The 18,703-nt window shown below is 40.0% G+C and overlaps 1 protein-coding gene across 1 annotated transcript in view; it reads left to right on the top strand.

Moving 5' to 3' along the window:
- Positions 1 to 797: 797 nt before the first annotated feature.
- The window catches only part of Smp_013080 (hypothetical protein), a gene marked incomplete at both ends in the record, with an annotated part of 36,479 nt that continues 18,573 nt past the window's right edge, over positions 798 to 18,703 (top strand). Inside the window, 5 exons of the mRNA XM_018799277.1 lie at positions 798 to 835; positions 6,831 to 6,921; positions 6,962 to 7,315; positions 15,388 to 15,573; positions 18,053 to 18,124. Of these exons, the coding sequence (XP_018651081.1) occupies positions 798 to 835; positions 6,831 to 6,921; positions 6,962 to 7,315; positions 15,388 to 15,573; positions 18,053 to 18,124 (741 nt within the window). The remainder of the gene's footprint in view (positions 836 to 6,830; positions 6,922 to 6,961; positions 7,316 to 15,387; positions 15,574 to 18,052; positions 18,125 to 18,703) is intronic.

Raw genomic sequence — 18,703 nt, forward strand, 5'->3', positions numbered from 1 at the left:
GGGTAGTTGACACAAGCCATCACTTGTGGTACTACTGTAGTGGACGCTACTCACAAGGATGTTTGTAAGTAGTATGTAGCGGAACGCGGTGTTGGAGTCGCACCAATTTTTGGAGTGAAAAGTTTCAATGCAGCGAAAGCGCGGCGCTGGTGGAATACTTGAATACCAGACGAAAAGGCAGTTGGGACGGCAAAACACACTGAAAAATGCAAATGGACAATTGAAGGCTATGTATATGTATTATGTAAATACTTTGTAACTTCTAACAACAAATATACATTCCTCCTACCCATTGTCGTGTTGTACACTGCCTCCATCGATACCAATCTGAAGAACGACAAAACATGAGCAACGTTTTCAATCTGTTTAAGGTTCCAGAAGTGACAAAGCAAACAAAGAAATGTAATAAAGTTCTGACTTGTTGCAAACAGTAACGTTGAATGTGGGATCGTCTGCTACGATTTGCCTACTTTTAATCCCATATAGTTTCAGGACGAATATACTGATCCTCGAAATTCAGATTATCCCATTAATTGTGGGCAATTCCTGATAATTTTTCAATATCTTCCGATAGCTCAGCCTAAGCATTCATAATACTGATACAGGAACTTGTTTCACATCGGCTAATGTATCGTTAGAAAGCAAAAATGAATTATTACTAACTTGTGCGTCGTACTAGATTTCTATCTGAAACTTGGTCAGTAGTTGGGGATATCATTTGAAGTTCATTTTTCTCTGATAGAAAGTTCGTGCGTGTTAACCTACTGGACAGCTATGTTTCTGTGTTATGAATAGGAATGCGTCATCATGAATATCAGTTTTGCGAGCTCATAAGGTTAGTAATGGGGATTAGCCTCAAGTTTACAAGAATAGTGTTTAGTATGTAACTATAATTTACCACAAAACTGAGTCAGTTTATATTAAATAAACGCATGGTAAACATCTAGATCCTTTCTGATGATAAATCTTAGGCAGATATTGGTTAGCAACGAAGTGTAATACTTCAATAAAAACTGAAAATACGTAATGAAGTAAATGTTGATGGACAGTGTACTTTTATCTTCCTGTTTGACTTGATGGTGAAACTCAAGTTGGCTGGACATTTTAACAAATGACGCCGAACCAGTAAGAAAGGTTGACATTCGACAGCCGAAATCCACTCCACATCTGATAAATGACACGAAATAACGTGCGCGAAAACCTAGAAATTGACTCTCCACCCTAATACATGCCTCGTTTAGCCTCTGGTGGTTCCCCGTCTAGCCTAAACGCACATCGTGTGCTGGATGAGTGTGAGAAGCAGTGTATAAGAGAGGATCTGAAAGAAAACGAGATAAAAGTGGCTCCAGGACTCAGTAAGAGTAGATAATACTGTAAAATCTAATTAGGGGAATAGTCTATAACAATTATCAACAACGTAGGATTAAGTTAATCTGTTTGCAATGATGATAAAAACTAGAACTTCGGATATTATTGAGTGGTATATGACCTGGTCAAGAAGTTTCAGTCTTATAAAACATTAAAGTTAAGAAGGATCAGAATTTTTGAAGTTGACATTACAAAGTCCGGCCAATAAGCATTTTTATTTTGTAGCTAATACAGGTAGACAAACTTCGCGTAAATATAAACCGAACATCTGAAATAGGTTTCTTTCTTGTATGATGCCACATCAAGAACTTCCGCGTTACATTGAGAACACTCAGAAATCATATTTTCCGGAATCAAAAGGTTTACACCTGGCTACGGAGTGGTTGGTCGGTCCGGTCTCTGCAGTGTGGCTTGCGTTAGTTCATGGGGAGGAAACTCGCTACTATCCAAGGAGCACTACGCAGAAATGAAATTCCAAATTTTCCTTCAGTCGTAAGAATATTGGTCCCACGAAGCTTGCACGTATCTTACGCCTGTGGCTTTCAAACGGTCTAGTTAATGCTTCAAGGTATCTCTGGGGTTACCATGCGGATTTGTTGACTAAGTGGCGAAACGAATTTCAAACAGAATCAAGCCAGGGTGCTAAGAGTGCTATTTAAATCTCCCAATGGAAGGGACTTAATACCACAGAATGGACATAAACTAAGGGGATCAGAAGTTTTTGTCCGTAAGAACTTGTCGCTTGAGAACCCTACAAAAGTTGAAAAGGAACTAAAACTAAGGCTAGATGCTGGCAAGAAAGACCTAAGAATTTCTAGTTTTCGAGTAGTGAGGCCTATACAGATGATGCCGAAACCACTTTAGTTTGAAAATACCACCAGTATTGTAGTTTGACAACTATGAACCAGTAACACCTGTAATCCAATCGTGCCCCACTCAGTTAAAATCAAAAGCGAAGAGGTTGGAAAAATATATTTAATGCGTTATCAATATATCGAGAAGCGGTTGATCTGATCTGGCTAGTGAACGTGTAGGATGTTTCCCACGCTGTGTTGTAACGTGATCTGTTGCGGATGCATGACCGAACGCCTTCAGTTAAACAGGTCCACTTAAACTAATGTGGTCAGCATCCAATGTCGAACACTTACAAAGCCATTGATTTTGTGGAATTATTTACAGCTACAGATCACTCCCCCCCCCCTAGTGAGGTAGTGATGACCCGAAGACGTGGCCAGCCGGAAGTTTAAACCGAACTAGTTTGTCGTTGGTAAACACTCTTCTGATAGCTTGCTATGTTTAGCAGCATCTGGTCGTCTTTCCTTACTATAAAGAGCCAGGAAATACAATATAGTAATCGTAAAAGGAAGTAGAATCGAGATATCGGTTCTTTATGAACTTCATCGTTCTTTTCAAGCCGTCCTGGAAAAGAAAAAAAATAGAACGTGATTGCATGACACAATACACTCGTACTTGCGTACACACACAAGGTGGGCGGAAAAAAATAAATTATTACGCTTGCGACAGCGTGAAAGCGATTGAAAAAAATTGTTTTTTTATTAAAAATAATGATACGCTTATTAGTAAAAAATGTTTTTTTTAAAAAAATGTATATGTAAATGAGCATATTAAATTTTTTTATAATAAATAAGGCAAAGGAAATTCGAGATAAAGTTTGTGTCCTACGTGCAATAGTCGTTTAAATGTTCTGAAAATCTTACTCTTCTTCCAGAACGCGTTGTCTTAAAGTTATTTTCCGACTTTGACGAAGTATCAAGGTGTGTGTCGGCTGACGTGTGGGGTACTATAAGTGTAGGAGCCGTGTCGTTCGATTGTATTGAAGGCAGATCGACGTGGATAGGGTTTCCTAAGTACGCTGATTTGAGGCAATCGATACTGATGCTATCGTTCGTTCCGTTCTTATCGACTATATAGTACTTAGGTTCACGTTGAAGAACTTCGAAGGGTCCTTCGTGTCCACATTCGAACTGGCACCCGTGGTCTGTAGTGATGGTTGAAGGGCAGCCGAAATTTGCAACCCATCGTTCGACGAAAGCGCGAGCCACTGTTTCAGCAGTAATGTCCCTCATGGGTACTGCTTGTGGCCATCGAGTGAAGCGGTCTACGCAGGTTAAGAGATATGAATATCCGTTTGAATCGGGTAAGGGTCCTACCAAATCTAGATGAACATGGTCGAAACGAGCATCAGGGGTTTTGAAAGAACCTAAGGGACATTTGTTGTGTCTAGTCACTCAGATTTCTGGCAGCTTACACAGGAGCGTGCCCACTCCCTCACGTCTTTATTCATACCAGGCCAGCAAAACCGTTCGGCTATAAGCTTGATTGTTGCACGAACACCTGGATGAGAAAGATTGTGCAACGTATTGAAGACGTTGCGTCGATAATGTTCCTCAATTGGGGAGAATACTTTTCGCGCGGTGTCGTCCAAATTGATGGATTTCGCATTTCCACGGAGTTGGTCGGTTAACGGTTTCATAAGAGATGCGAAATTTGGTATGAACCATCTGTAGAAACTTACGGGGCCGTTAAATGTTCGCAGCTGCCTAATCGTGGTCGGTTCTGGATAATCCAGAATGGCCGCCACTTTGCTTCTAAGAGGTTGTATGCCTTGGGCATCAATAGTGTCTCAAAAAGTCTAAGGAGTTGCTTCCGATTTGGCATTTCTGGATGTTTACAGTAATGCCATGTCTTTGGAGTCGTTCGAAAACAATGTCCAGATGCTGGAGATGTGATTCTCTGTCCGGACTTGCTATTAGACAGTCATCAACATACGCACGTATGAAGTTGAGACCTCGGAATACGTCACATATGAACGCCGATAATCACCAGTTGGACACCAATCATTGCTGTCCTTTTTAGGGACCATGTGCAAGGGGGATGACCATGGGCTATTTGACGGTCGAATGGTTCCTAAGTCTATCATGTGGTCGAATTCGTTTTTAGCCAACCTAAGCTTTTCGGGAGCCATTCGGCGTGCTTTTGAAAATACAGGTGGTCCTGTAGTCGAGATGTGATGTGTAACATCGCTGGTTACACTCGGCAACTTCGGTTGCGGTTGATATATCCCTGAGTACCTATCCAGTAACGGTTGATATAATGGGTCTATGGCGTGCTTAATTGTGACTGGAGATTATCTGCAACTAGAAAAAGGAGTTACGCAAACAGATTACTTAATGTTTCCGTCTATTAACCTTCGTTTGCGTGTGTCAATGAGTAGATTGTGGTATTGTAACAGGTCTATACCAATGACTGGTTAGAAACATCTGCGACCACAAATATCCAATGAATGAGTTTGCGTAAACCCACGTTAAGGTAAACGTGCCTTTCCCCATATGTGGCGATCGGTTTTCCGTTTGCCGCCTGTAAGCTTATAACAGACTCGTATAGCCTGTCGTTAGAATTCTCAGGAAGAACGCTAACTTCTGCGCCGGTGTCGACGAGGTAGCGAACTTTCGTAGTAACATCCGTGACGTATAAGAGGTGGCTATGTTCGCCGGCTATGGTTGCAGTTAACGCGTGCCGACTGGGAAGTTTCCCGAGTTTTTATCCGTGTCGGTCGACTTGAATTTCGGGTAAGTCAGGGCTTCCTACAATTTCTAGAAGACTTGCCATACTGGTTATGATACCAGCACCAGTCGGGGTTATCCATTCCTCGTGGTCGAGAGACAGATCGCCTACGTGAAACGCTCATTCGCGGGGTTTGTGACCGTCTACGATCACTACGAAATCGAAGGTAACACGAAGCTGTTTAAATAATCTTCAGACCTGTTATACAAATGCTCGAAGCTAAGTGTACAGATAAACTGTTCCAAGCTGAATGTAGTCACGGTCACTTAAATGTAGCTGACCCAGTCTCTAGACAATAAGAGACTTGATTTTGAAAGTTTCACCAAAGTAAGAGCGGACAGAGTCCAGCGCCGCTCAAAGATCGCCCACAAATTTTAGTCTCACTGGCCCTACGTATTGGAGATAGGGTGACCTTAAGGATGCCCACCTAATAACTAGGATCAAATGAAGGTTATAAACCAGTGTGAGGAATCAGAATTATGATTGACAGATAATAGTTAATGTTAGGAATTAAGTTTGCGCTTTTCATAACTAACTGACGTAAGCTATAGTGCCAAAACTCTATTTGGTCAAATGGACGAGTGGATTTCTCGCCAAAATCCGAAACCTGTTATCCTAAGTCTGATTGGTTCATCCGTAAATTATAGTCTCGCCGCGGTTAGTCCTCCGAAGCCGATAATTTACGAGGACACCGTAACTAGGTCAATTGACAACAGACTCGTCAACGAATAGAACTCGTTACCTCAAAATGCGAACAACGCTCCACCTGTCGACACTTCCGAGAGTAAATAGGATCAGCTGAGAAAGCTGTTGCCAGGACACGTACGTGGTGAAAGGTGAAGGAATTGTTTCGTTCAATCGTTTTTGCTTGTTTACATGAGAATCCCACTTCGTTATGCTACGAACTTGTAAGAAATGAATTGCGACATAACGGAAGTCATATTTCTGATCAATAATATAGTAGAATTTATTATAAATTATCTACAAATGAGTTAGTAAATACACGGAAAAGTAACTGTAGTTGCTATGATACACTCGAATGACTAGTCAACGCAGAAGTGTACCGTCATCCAGGAAAATCACAGGCGTTTCACACATGTGGTTGAGAGAACTAGAATAAGTCTCGTTTCTTGAAATTACAAGTATATAAGACGTTCAAAAACGGCGTTTATTCCATCGACATGAGATAATTGAAAACATTGTGCTTTCTGGAGAAATTTATCTTTACTCATATATTTATAGACAATTGTGGATTAGCGATGCTAGACAGCACTATGACTAGCGTAAGGGATAGTTTATGTACAGTATCTGACAAAAATACAGTGTTTTGATGATATTCTCTGATATTCCTCAGAATAACAGAAAGCTACCTTAACCAAAACATTTTCTCGCGACTTTGTCTGATGTGTACTTGTAATTTATCTTCTGCAGTATAAACCAAATAATTGAAATTGACAAACCTAAAGAACGGAATATATGATCAGCTTTTACATTATCGTCATTTGGTCTTTAAGTTATCTCAATAACATTCACCAACGTTGTTATGGTTACGTTACCGTGAATTTTCAAACTTATTTACATTCCACACATTCGAATATTTATATTTTGAATGATCATTCTTGGTCTGGTTATCGTTTCCAACTAAAAACTTACCACCGAAGGTATTTTTAACACATCCATTGTACAATGTGCGTCATACGCGCTTAGGAAATGAGCATGCGTTTGCCCTCAATGTTATCGCATTTAGCTATCTGAAACTATCGACCTATTTTCATTTTCAAGAAAACAACTGACATCTTGGTTTAACGCGTCCATCAGCAACTGTGCTTTGCATAAATATGTCAAATTCGTAAGCAAACAAATTTTTTAATATTCAGTTTGTACAATAATATATGGAGAGACGCTCAAGAAAAACTATCGGATATTTTAGCTCGTGAACCCAATCCAGAAACTCAAAAGCCTGAAAAGGTTTGTGCATCAGTATTCAAACATGCTAACCGATTTTCAGGATCGTACCATAGCTTTTCAATCACTAGCCACATTTTATATCAAGTACATACAAATCTTTCGAAATCTGGAACGGTGTTATGATCAGATTGTCCACCCACAAAAAAGGCGTCTTCTTAGAACCCTCCTGGATTCAGTAATTGGGAGGTTTCTGGAGATAAAAAGAGAAATGGTGAAACTGGAACTTTCTGAATATCATTATTTTGATGATATACTAATAGATTTAAAACTTACACCAAGTGACGTTGAAATACCAATACCAAAGTACTTTGTCAATGAAAATTTTAGAGCGCTAAGGGATAGAGAGCAGTTTTTGGATCATCTACTATCAAGCACGAAAACGGATGAAACAAAGGTACAAAGATACCTAACTATATGTTTAATAAATAGAATATACTACACATTTACTAATGTTTGCTAAGTTACTTAGGCTCTGTAAGGCATAGAATACGAAGAGAAAAATCCTTAATTATCCCATCCTTCTGACTGTTCTGCTGACCAACATAAAAGGTTTTTGTGGTGTTCAATGATGTCGGAAATTTCATATGAGGAAAACCTGATAGAAGTTACATTATGATACAACAAATCTCTTTGATTTGAAACACCAAGTAAGTGGACTTCATTATAACTGGGTATTTAAACCCGCCATATGCAAGTTATATCTGGCCTGAGGTTACTGTTTGGCATTTTCGCGTGAGTGAGGACACTTATTTTAAGAGTACCTTTTTAATCATTCTAGCGATTGCTTATGAGTTCATCACTTGTTCCACCACTCACCGTTTTATATGTCTTTCAACTATTTAATGGTAGCTTCATTTGCAAACTCTACCAGTGTTTTGCAAAAACACCTGAATTGATAAGGAAATCTGTATGAAATTCGAATAATTTCTTTACTGGGAATATGGTTTCATAACTTTTGTGACGTAACGTTTTATGAAAACTGAAGCACAACAATCTAAAATTCGAGACCTATATAGTACGTATAACCATAATCTTGACATTTGATTGTAGTGGATGTCGAGTCGTGGACGGACTATGATCACCACTACTATTCAATTACGCGTCCAAAAACGACTTGGTTCCCTTGATAGCCCGTAAATCAGAAGGCTTTACTAGTCCAGATCAAGTATATTTATTGGCGACCTCGTGGTATCGAAATAATACCGAGACGTGCCCAAAAGTACAAGCGAATAAGCAGTGCGTGAGCAAGCTCGAACCAAACAAGGCGGATAGCGGAACAAGAAGTGAAACTGATACAGTTAAACAAATACAGTAAAACAATCTCTGGTACATTTGGTTACAATAATAATAATTGTTTCCGTTATTCCAATCGTGTTCTTATCGAGACTGGCCGGTCACTACAGGAGCCCCCCGCTAGAAAGGGTTTACTCTTTCGATACGTAGCGGTTTCGTTCGTGGGACTGATCGCGAAACGTGCAATTGTAGGACGAAGGCGTTGGCAGAACAGGAAGTGATCGTTGATCCTCGAGTTGCCACCAAAAGTCTTTGACGTAGAACGGTACCAGAAGGAACGTACTGTGTTGATTGTTTGGATTAGCATGCTACACCAGAGTGGTTTGTATCCAGAATCTGAAGGTTGCGTTCGTAGAGGTCCAGACCAGAAACGCTGCAGACGTAGAACGAAACCAGATTGAGCCAAGGAACCAGATGCGACCAGGATAACCATGTTCGGGACCAAATGTATATCATACGTATTTGGAGTCAGAGAGATCGACTGAGTGCGTTGACTATAGCGTGGGTGATCAGGCCAGCTTTCGCCAAGATTGACTGAAGTCGACGATACCAGAACAGCGATGGTCAGAGGCGTAGGCTCGGGGTAAACAAAAAAATGAAAGAAAAAGAGAAAAGTGTAGCTTTCGTGTAGTATAGGGGTAGATTCCTATACTGTATCCGTAGTTGGTTATGAGGTTAGTCGAGAAAGCGTACGGGTAAGCGTACACGGCGACCAGAACGTGAGACGGTAGTCTCGTTCGAACCTCGTGAGCCTGCAATCTCATCCGCAGTCAAGGGCGGTGTGGTCTGCAGGTCTGGACGTGAGACGGAAGTCTCGTCCGTAGACAGGGCAGATGACACGTGCTGTTGACTGGGACGTGAGAATGAGGTCTCAGGTGCATCTAGCGTGGGATCCGAAGTAGATGTAGAAATCCCGCTAGAAGCTCTGATGGGTCTAACATTGGGTCTCGGCTTATCAGGTATAGCACTGTCATCGACGTGTGCTGGCTTGAGACGATCAATGCTGACTGTTTCGATGCGGCCACGTCGATCAACCTTGAAGGTCTTTTCGTGACGGGAAATCACGTGAAAAGGTCCTTCGTAAGGCTGTTGTAGAGGTTTGCGTACCGAATCTACTCGTATGAAAACATGTGAACAGGTAGATAACTCTCGAGGGAGAGCGACCTGTCGATGTTGTATACGAGTTGACACCGGAGTCAGTGTTCGCATGAATGCAGACAGTCGTTGGACGTAGTCTGATTCGCCGAACTTAGTGCTGCTCCGTGGTGTGAAAAATTCCCCAGGCAGACGCAATGTCGTGCCGTAAACAAGTTCAGCGGCGGAACATTGAATATCTGCCTTTAGACTCGTTCTGATTCCCAGGAGGACGAGCGGTAGGGTTTCGTACCAATTGTTGTTTTCGTGTGCTCGAAGAGCACTTTCAAGTTGGCGATGAAACCGTTCAACTAAACCGTTTGATGCTGGATGGTAGGCGGTAGTGCGTATGCGTTCCGTACCAAGCAGCCGTGTTAGTGAGGAGAATAATGCGGACTCAAATTGTTGTCCTCGGTCAGTCATGACAGTCGAGGGACAACCGTACATAGCTATCCATCGTTCTACGAAGCGGTGAGCGACTGTCTCCGCCGTAATAGACGTGATGGGAATAGCTTCGGGCCATCTTGTGAAACGATCAATGCATGTGAGTATGTGATCATACCCGTGCGATGGTGGTAATGGTCCTACAATGTCTATGTGAACGTGATCGAAGCGAGCATCAGGCGTAGCGAAAGTGCCAATAGGGGCAGCTACGTGCCTGTGCACTTTTGATCGTTGACATTGTAAACATTGTTTTACCCACATACGGACATCTTTATTCATTGACAGCCAGACGTATCGTGCAGCGACGAGGCGTAGGGTGGCTGCGATACCAGGATGAGATAGACCATGAAGGGCATCAAAGACGAGACGGCTATAAGCGGAGGGTACGATGGGTCGAGGGAGGCCCGTAGAAGTATCGCATAGGATAGTACCTGAGCTAGTAGCTAGGGGTACTTCCCGGCACTGAAGGGACGTAGACTGTTGTGCTTCCGTGCATGAAGTATCGTTTGCTTGGGCGGCGGCTATAGCAGGTAGGTCAAGCATTGGCAAAGTAACTGCATTAAGTTGGATACGTGATAAAGCATCAGCAACACAGTTCGACTCGCCTTTGACGTGACGAAGGTCTGTCGTGAACTGGGAGATATAGTCCAAATGTCTGCACTCTCGTGGTGAGTAGCGGTCAGACTTGGTATGCAGAGCATACGTTAAGGGCTTATGGTCGGTGAATAAGATGAACTTACGACCTTCTACAGCGTGCCGGAAATGTTTGATGGCGCAGTAGGCTGCTAGCAGTTCGCGACCAAAAGCGCTATATCTCGTCTCCGTGGGAGTGAGGCGTCGTGAGAAAAATTCGAGGGGCTGCCAACTACCGGAGACATTCTGTTGCATAACGGCTCCTATGGCGAAATCCGATGCATCGACCGCTATACTAAGCGTGGCTGATGGGTCAGGATGCACGAGAAGTGTGGCTTGAGCTAGGGCCGTTTTGATATCTGAAAATGCAGTACGTGCGGCGTCGTTCCATTCCAGTTTGCGTGGATTACCGCGAAGTAAATCGGTTAACGGTCGTAACTGTTCTGCCGCGTGCGAAATGAAGCGTCGGTAGAAGTTGACCAAACCGAGAAATGCCTTCAGTTCCTTGAGTGTGGACGGTACAGTGTACTCCATTATAGTACGTACTTTATCCTCACAAGGTAGAATACCCTCATGCTTAATAACATGACCTAAGAATTTCATTTCCTTCTTCCCGAGTTCACACTTGTCGGGGTTGACTATTATTCCATTATCCGAAAGGCGCTGGAATAGTAGCGTCAGGTGTTGATAATGTTCATCTACGTTTGATGATGCGATTAGCAGGTCATCAATATAGACGTGAACAAAATCTAGGTCTCGTACAATGCTATCGATAAACCTTTGGAAAGTTTGAGCAGCATTCCGTAATCCAAATGGCATTCGTAGGAACTCAAATAAACCGAAAGGAGTCGTGATAGCAGTTTTCTCTATATCTTCAAGAGCGACTGGGATCTGGTGATATGCTCGTACCAGATCGATCTTGGAAAAAATTGTCGTGCCCTTGAGTGATGCCGTGATGTCATGTATGTGGGGGATGGGATAGCTATCGAAACGTGTAGCTGTGTTTAACGCTCGGTAGTCTCCGCATGGTCTCCAACTAACCCCATCCTTTTTTCGAACCATGTGGAGAGGTGAGGCCCAAGGACTGTGAGAAGGACGAATAATACCAGTAGCTAGTAAATTGTCAAACTCACGTTTAGCGAAAGCTAATTTGTCCGGTGCCAGTCGGCGAGGTCTTGCCGTGACTGGTGGTCCGCGGTAGACTATGTGGTGTACCACACGATTGGTCACCGATGGAGTCTCCTTGAGAGGTTTAGTTAATTTGGGGAATTTCTGAAATAAAACGTGGAATAAATCGTCACGCGAATGAAATACACCTGTGATTCGGTACGCGTTTGTGTGGGCTTTAGAGCCCATAAAGTTGCTGTTCGACGAAGTATCAATTAGCTGCAGCCTACGTGAATCGACTAGCAATTCATAGTGCTGTAGGAAATCGATACCGAGTATAGCTGTGGGAACATCGGCAATGATGAACGTCCACAGATACTGTCGTCGGTTGCTCAGGTTGACCGTAAGTTGTCGTGTACCATAGGTGGGAATGACTGAGCCATTCGCAGCGCGTAGTCGAAGCATAGTGGCTTGAGACTTACTGTTACCGATAGGTACGACAGAAACTTGGGCACCCGTATCCACAAGGTACCTAGCGTTGGTGCGATAATCGTGCACGTAAAATAAACGGCCAACCTGAGGTGAAGTGCCGGCGAGTACGGCCGCATTTACTCGCCGGCTGAGGAGTTTCCCGCCTTGTATGAGCAGGGAGCTCGACAATGACGGGCACCGGCTCCGAAAGCACGGTGAAACCAGCACCAACCTGGACTCGCTTCCGAAACCGCCTTCTGGCGTGGCTTGGAAGATGCCCGCTTGGGGCGAGTCGTTACGGCCTTACGAGATTGTGACCTGGGTCGGGGGGCGTAGGGGGCTGGCACATTTGCGCGGTCTCGGAAACTGAGACGAGTATGGATACATCTGTCCCTATCCCCATGAGCCGGAGGTCGTCTAGCATCGAGATCAACGTTAGAACGGGAAGTACTAGCAACCAAATAGTCGTCTTTGGTGTTAACTCGTGCTAGAATCTTATCTGCTATGAGGGCCACCTTGTTGAGCGGGGTGTCCTCGAGCATAGCCGTAAGGGTTGGCTGGATACTGACTGGTAAGGCTTCGAGCCACAACTCTTTGACTATCTCAGAGTCAGCTGTCATGTTTCCTGCAAGGGATTGCAGGCGCGTGAGGTGGTGGCTCGGCTTAGCATCACCCATAGGGTGACGTGCTAATAGTGTCCTCAATCGTTCCTCTCTTGATGGGAGGAAATGTCGAAGGATGGCATCCTTAAGACGGTCATAAACGTTTGGAACGTTCGGATTGAGGACAACCTCACGGACAGCGGTTAGGTGATCCCCGGGCAATGATTCCAAAGCGTAGGCGTACTTCTGCCTTTGATTGGTTATGCGGCGGATCTCAAATTGAGATTCCAGTGCCGCGAACCAGACTTCTGGATCATGAGGGATGAAAGGAACCGGTCGAAAACTGATAACCTGTATCTCGGAGTCTATCATATTTATGTTATTCTTATCGTTATCTACCATATTAAGTTGCCAAAATATTATATATTGAAAAATATCAATACGAATATATGCAACAGATGTGGATAGATAAATAGATTCACCGGATTCATCTGGTTTGGAGAATTAGCCAAGTTTGACTTGTGCTCGATGGATTGGGTTACCAGCTGTATTGCGTGTTCCAAATACGGCTCACCAGTTGTAGTGGATGTCGAGTCGTGGACGGACTATGATCACCACTACTATTCAATTACGCGTCCAAAAACGACTTGGTTCCCTTGATAGCCCGTAAATCAGAAGGCTTTACTAGTCCAGATCAAGTATATTTATTGGCGACCTCGTGGTATCGAAATAATACCGAGACGTGCCCAAAAGTACAAGCGAATAAGCAGTGCGTGAGCAAGCTCGAACCAAACAAGGCGGATAGCGGAACAAGAAGTGAAACTGATACAGTTAAACAAATACAGTAAAACAATCTCTGGTACATTTGGTTACAATAATAATAATTGTTTCCGTTATTCCAATCGTGTTCTTATCGAGACTGGCCGGTCACTACATGATAATTTAATATTACATACTATTTATGACATCTGATAGAGTGATTTCAAGGGGATATTCACCTTTTTTGGATATCGGTTGATAATTACAGTAAAATTACCATGTTACTAGTTAGCAATTTTTAGGAAAAGACATCACTTGTACCCGTGAATAATGATTGAAAGCTTTTAAAAACGCTCATTATTTATTGTTATTCATATTGTATTTTATTTGATTGATTGGGTTATTAAGTTAATGACCAAAACGAATACTGGAAAACCAATGTGACTCAGGAGGAATCTGTTTGTTTTAACTTATTTACTAAAATATCTGCTCCCTTATTCAGGAATAAGTGTTGTTCTACTCATAAAGTAGGTTTTTATTGTCACTCTTCTGTCTTGACAATTTATATAGATATAGAGTAGACTGCTACCTACAAATGATCTGATTGCATGTTATTGCGTAGTCTGTCGGTTTTTCTATTATTACAAATCGATAGTTTCGCGAATCTAGTTTCACAGTAACTTGTTAAATACTGAATACCCATTTGAACCTACTAACCCTGTAAGTGAACTGAAATAACCTTCCACTAAATTATTTATTTCTTCTCTTTGCACAGCTAAAGTCTTAGTCTGCTCATCGAGAAAATATCTCTAAGCACCCAGTTATACGACTAACAATATTAGAGAAATCATTTGCGCATCTTGATACAATACAGTAGTCCCCTTTCGGCCACATCACCTAGATCAATGATTACTACATTGCATTTGTGCCTTATTCTTAATGTAGTCATTTTTTTTCATACACTACCTATTAAAGATAACTCCATATTCACAAGGTTAATGACTATTACAAGGTGGATTCCCACCTCTAATCATAAATTCTGTTTCCATTTTGTGCTCCACACTATCAAAATCTCTGTGACAAATTTTCGGTCTGAGTAATTTTTGAGGAATCTTTTAAAAAAAACGCACTTTTATTTCTGTAAGACGTTGTCTCTCACGTTGTATCAATCTGATTATGCCAGGAAATTGATGTATATTTTGTAATTATATCTAGGCTATGTATAAAAATGCAGCTTAGCAATTAGAATTCACACTTTTTTAAAGTAAATTTCTAGTTAGAAGTTCTTTTGTGTCATTTCTTTGTGGTCTATAAGACGTGTAAATGAGTATTTGATTTCAATTTGGACCCTGGGTAATGAGAACGTTTGTTGGCGGATAGTAAATTTGATACAAATTAAGTATTTTATGCAACCTGCCTTAATTAAGCACAATAATTTGTAAGGTTGGATCACTATAAAGTACTCTATATAGTTACATAAATACAACTCCTATTAAATTTCTTTACATTTGCGACTTGTGTCTTGTATTTTCTGAATAAACGACGCACATAAGCCTGATATTTCCAGGGAAAAGAAAAATCAGCTTAAGACTGAGATTTTGTAACACTGAGAATTTCGGAACTCCGAATGATCCATTTTAGGAGATTTTGTTTGATATTTATTATAAAAGGGATAACTAGATTAATGCACCGTATTTATTTGGCCACTCATAATAAACCAAACTCAAAAAAAGTAGATTAATTTATATTAACTAATTGATAAATCTTGTACTTATTTGCTAAATCAGACTTATTGAGAAATACTTTATTCATAGTTGTCAAGTTAGTATAGATGCGAGCTTGTTTAATCCACTAAAAACATCTTTGTGCAGATGTACTTGTGTAGATGACTGAAACATCACAAAATTGATTCAGTTACCATCAATAGCAGTTAAATACAAACCACCGCAAATAAATCAAATGATTTTATTCCAAACAGGAACGTTTTCTGATACATCGATATCAAGTTTATTCTATATTTCAGGATGAGGGAATTTCGATGTCAGTTGATCAAGCTGTACTCCTCATTCAAAGACATGAACGCGCACGTCAAGGCAGAATAAGAGCCAGATTTATGAAAGAAATTCGTCGGCTGGAAGGATCAGAAAAAAGTAGAGGTAAAGAGAGAATATCTTACACAAGTGATGAGGCTGCAACTATTATTCAAAAGGTATCATCATTCATTTGCACCAGATTGATGGTATTGCTGCAAACTATGTGATCTGATTTTGGTTTTGTTAGTCTTTATCTTCTTTGAACTATAAAAATAAACGAAAGATGTGTTTTTGCATAAATTAATGTTGCTTGAGGAAACACCGAGAAAAACAAAAGGTATTTGGCAAAAAGCCAGTCGTTTTACACAGAGCAGTAAGATCAAATTACCATACAGTTTAATCATTGATTGTCTAACAAAATTTCAAGTTTGTTGATTGCAAAAGATTTTCAGAAAATTATTCCTCATAGGTCAGAATACATATTGAAAGGCTATTAGTTTATATGACGTTATAACTGTATTACAACAAAAGGTATCCAGTAACTTTCTTACAATCATTCAAACGAGCGCTTTAATAAACTGAGTTTTTACGCCAGAGTAACTACTTTCAGCGTTATGATAAGGTACCATGAGAATAAAAAATGCCCCATTTGATGGCCTGAATTTCACCAATCATATTGCAAATGATAAATTTTTTGTTGACTTGTAGAGCTAGCGTCTTAAAATAAAGCACTCATCCAAGATGTCAGGTGAGTTGATATGTACTGATCCATATGATTCGCAGTTATGTCTATTTGAGTTTGCAAACTCTAAGAATCCAACTCACAGATTTCACTACTGTGCCCCCATTCTAGATCAACAGCGATTGACTAAATGGCTTATTGTCGTATCAACTGTTGCACTACTTTAATGCTTTATGTACCTATTTTTACTATAAAAGCCTAAGTATTTCTTGATGGTCAGTGTTTCGGTAAGTATACAGCGTAGCACGGTCTTGTCAGATGCATATAAACAAAATCATTTGCCGACTCATGTCACTTGACTGAACTCCGAAGCACAAGCTCTACATCTGTCAGCCTATGGTCCTATCAAATACATGGAATGTTACCGAGAGTCAGATGAAAAACACTGTTCTTGTCAGCAAACAGCTGTTTAAGAGTAGAGGTTCAAAAATGTTTCGAGTACTTGGACTCCTTAAGACGCTCTTCTCAAGCAACCTAATACACTTTTAGCTTAAGGATACAGAAGACATTTTATTCATTGTTTAAAATGAGGTAAAGAATTGATTATTCCATCACTTTTGAATGGAAACAGTGCTTCAACCATTTCTAAAAATGACTCACAAAGTAGACGAACCAATATTTCGAGTATAAATCTGTCACTCGTTATGAGCTAAATGTTGGCTATAATCACACAATACAGGTCGTTGAAAACGCGTAGAAAAAATACGCTCACCATATTGTCTTACAATGAGATAAAATTAGGTTTCATGTTATCTAAACGCAAAGTACTTCCAAGAAATTGAAGGAAGCTTATGAGTACTTATATAATAGGACATTAGAAACAGGAAATTCTTGTCTCTGAGTATTTTTATGAGTGATAGAGGGCAGAGAAAACAATTCTATGGCCAAAGAAACCTGGAGTTGTATGAACCGAATCAGATCACTTTTAATGTTTTTGTGATGAGGAACGTCGGGTTAGCAAGCAACTGGTGTGAGCAACCTTGTGTAAATGTTCAACAACTTTCTCTTTCTTCTCAAGCGTACTCCTTTATCTGATCAAAATCTTGTAAATAGGACTGAAATCTACGAATATGTTTCAAAATAGTTTAGACTGTCATTAATTTGTTTATTTAATCTAAAAACTAAACCTTTGTACACTTGGCCGCAGTTTTCTCATTATATTGTATCTGAACTTTTGTTGTCACTGATCAAAACAAGCGGAGAGTTGGTGGATTTATAGCACGATCTATTATTGTGTTAAAACATATTATTGAGATGAATGAATAAAAACATCAAAAGGTGATAAAGATTCATGGTGTCTTCAACTCTAATTGATTTTGTATGTATTAAAAAAATAAATGGAATCTAGTCACAACAGGGGTATTAAATGTGCACCAAAACGAATAACTTATTACGATGAAATAGTTTGCTATTCCCAGTAATTTTTGAAATATCGTGGTTTAAAAAGAAAACAGATAGTGGTAAAATGCATTGAAATTATTGGAAGTATTACCTACTTTAAGCTAGTTAGAGTTCAAGAAGAGAAAAAGAATAGATAAGAATATCAATACATTGATATTAAGTTACAAAATATGGCTACGTATTTTATACCTTTTATAATGAGGAATGATTTTACCTATGGTAAATGAAGCTTAATTAAAGTAGAAATCAAGCAAACTGATGTACTATAGAGTAAGCTCTTTTAATTAAAATAACTTCTGGTTTCTTTTGAAAGAGAAATCAACCAGTTATATAGACACGATACTTCGTGATTATTTACCACTATAATATACTACTTATCAGTGATTGAGTAGCTGTTCATGAACTGTGGGTGATTTCTGCCTCGGTAAGTGCTCATCCAGATAGAAAATAACTGTATTATTTAATAAGATTCCCTTACTACCACTCTTGTTTTCTTCAATGTTTGTAAGTAGTTATGGCGAGGTTTTGTATGTCGTAAGAAAGTTGGGGTAATGCGCAAAGAAGAACTTATATGGCTTGGTATGGTAAGTATTCAGTGAAAATTGTAATACATTAGTCAAATATTAAATTATACAGTGTTTAAATTTTCGGTTTTTGCAAAAGTAACGATAATATTTTACATAGTTTACTAAAAAATTGTTTGGAACAGTGTCATGAATTATATTTGAATAATCTAATTGATAACTTGCATTAGTACAGATATGGATTATTGAAATGAAAGTTTATACTGTTTCTACTTTTATTCAAATTCAAATTTATCTAAACTAATTGAAATCATGAGCCAAGGTCTTTGCTAATACTATTGTCAAAACCAATTTCAGTTTTAACATAAATTTCACAAACTTTTGTCATCTAAAGAACTAATGTTCAATCAGACATCTGGTTCATTCTAGTTTAATGGTCTTCAGAAGTACGCATTGATGGGTAAAAAGTAAGCTTAATTAAAACCTACGGGATGTATTAGTGATTTGAATGTGAATGCAATATTAATTAGCCATTGAAAGCATTAGAAAGTTTTTGTTAACAGAAAAGTTGATCAATTATGACGTCATTAGATAGGAAAATATTTTCCCAGAACATTAACTCCTTGATCTTTGTTACAG

Source organism: Schistosoma mansoni, chromosome 3, assembly GCF_000237925.1.
Source record: "Schistosoma mansoni strain Puerto Rico chromosome 3, complete genome".
Classification (NCBI taxonomy): domain Eukaryota; kingdom Metazoa; phylum Platyhelminthes; class Trematoda; order Strigeidida; family Schistosomatidae; genus Schistosoma; species Schistosoma mansoni.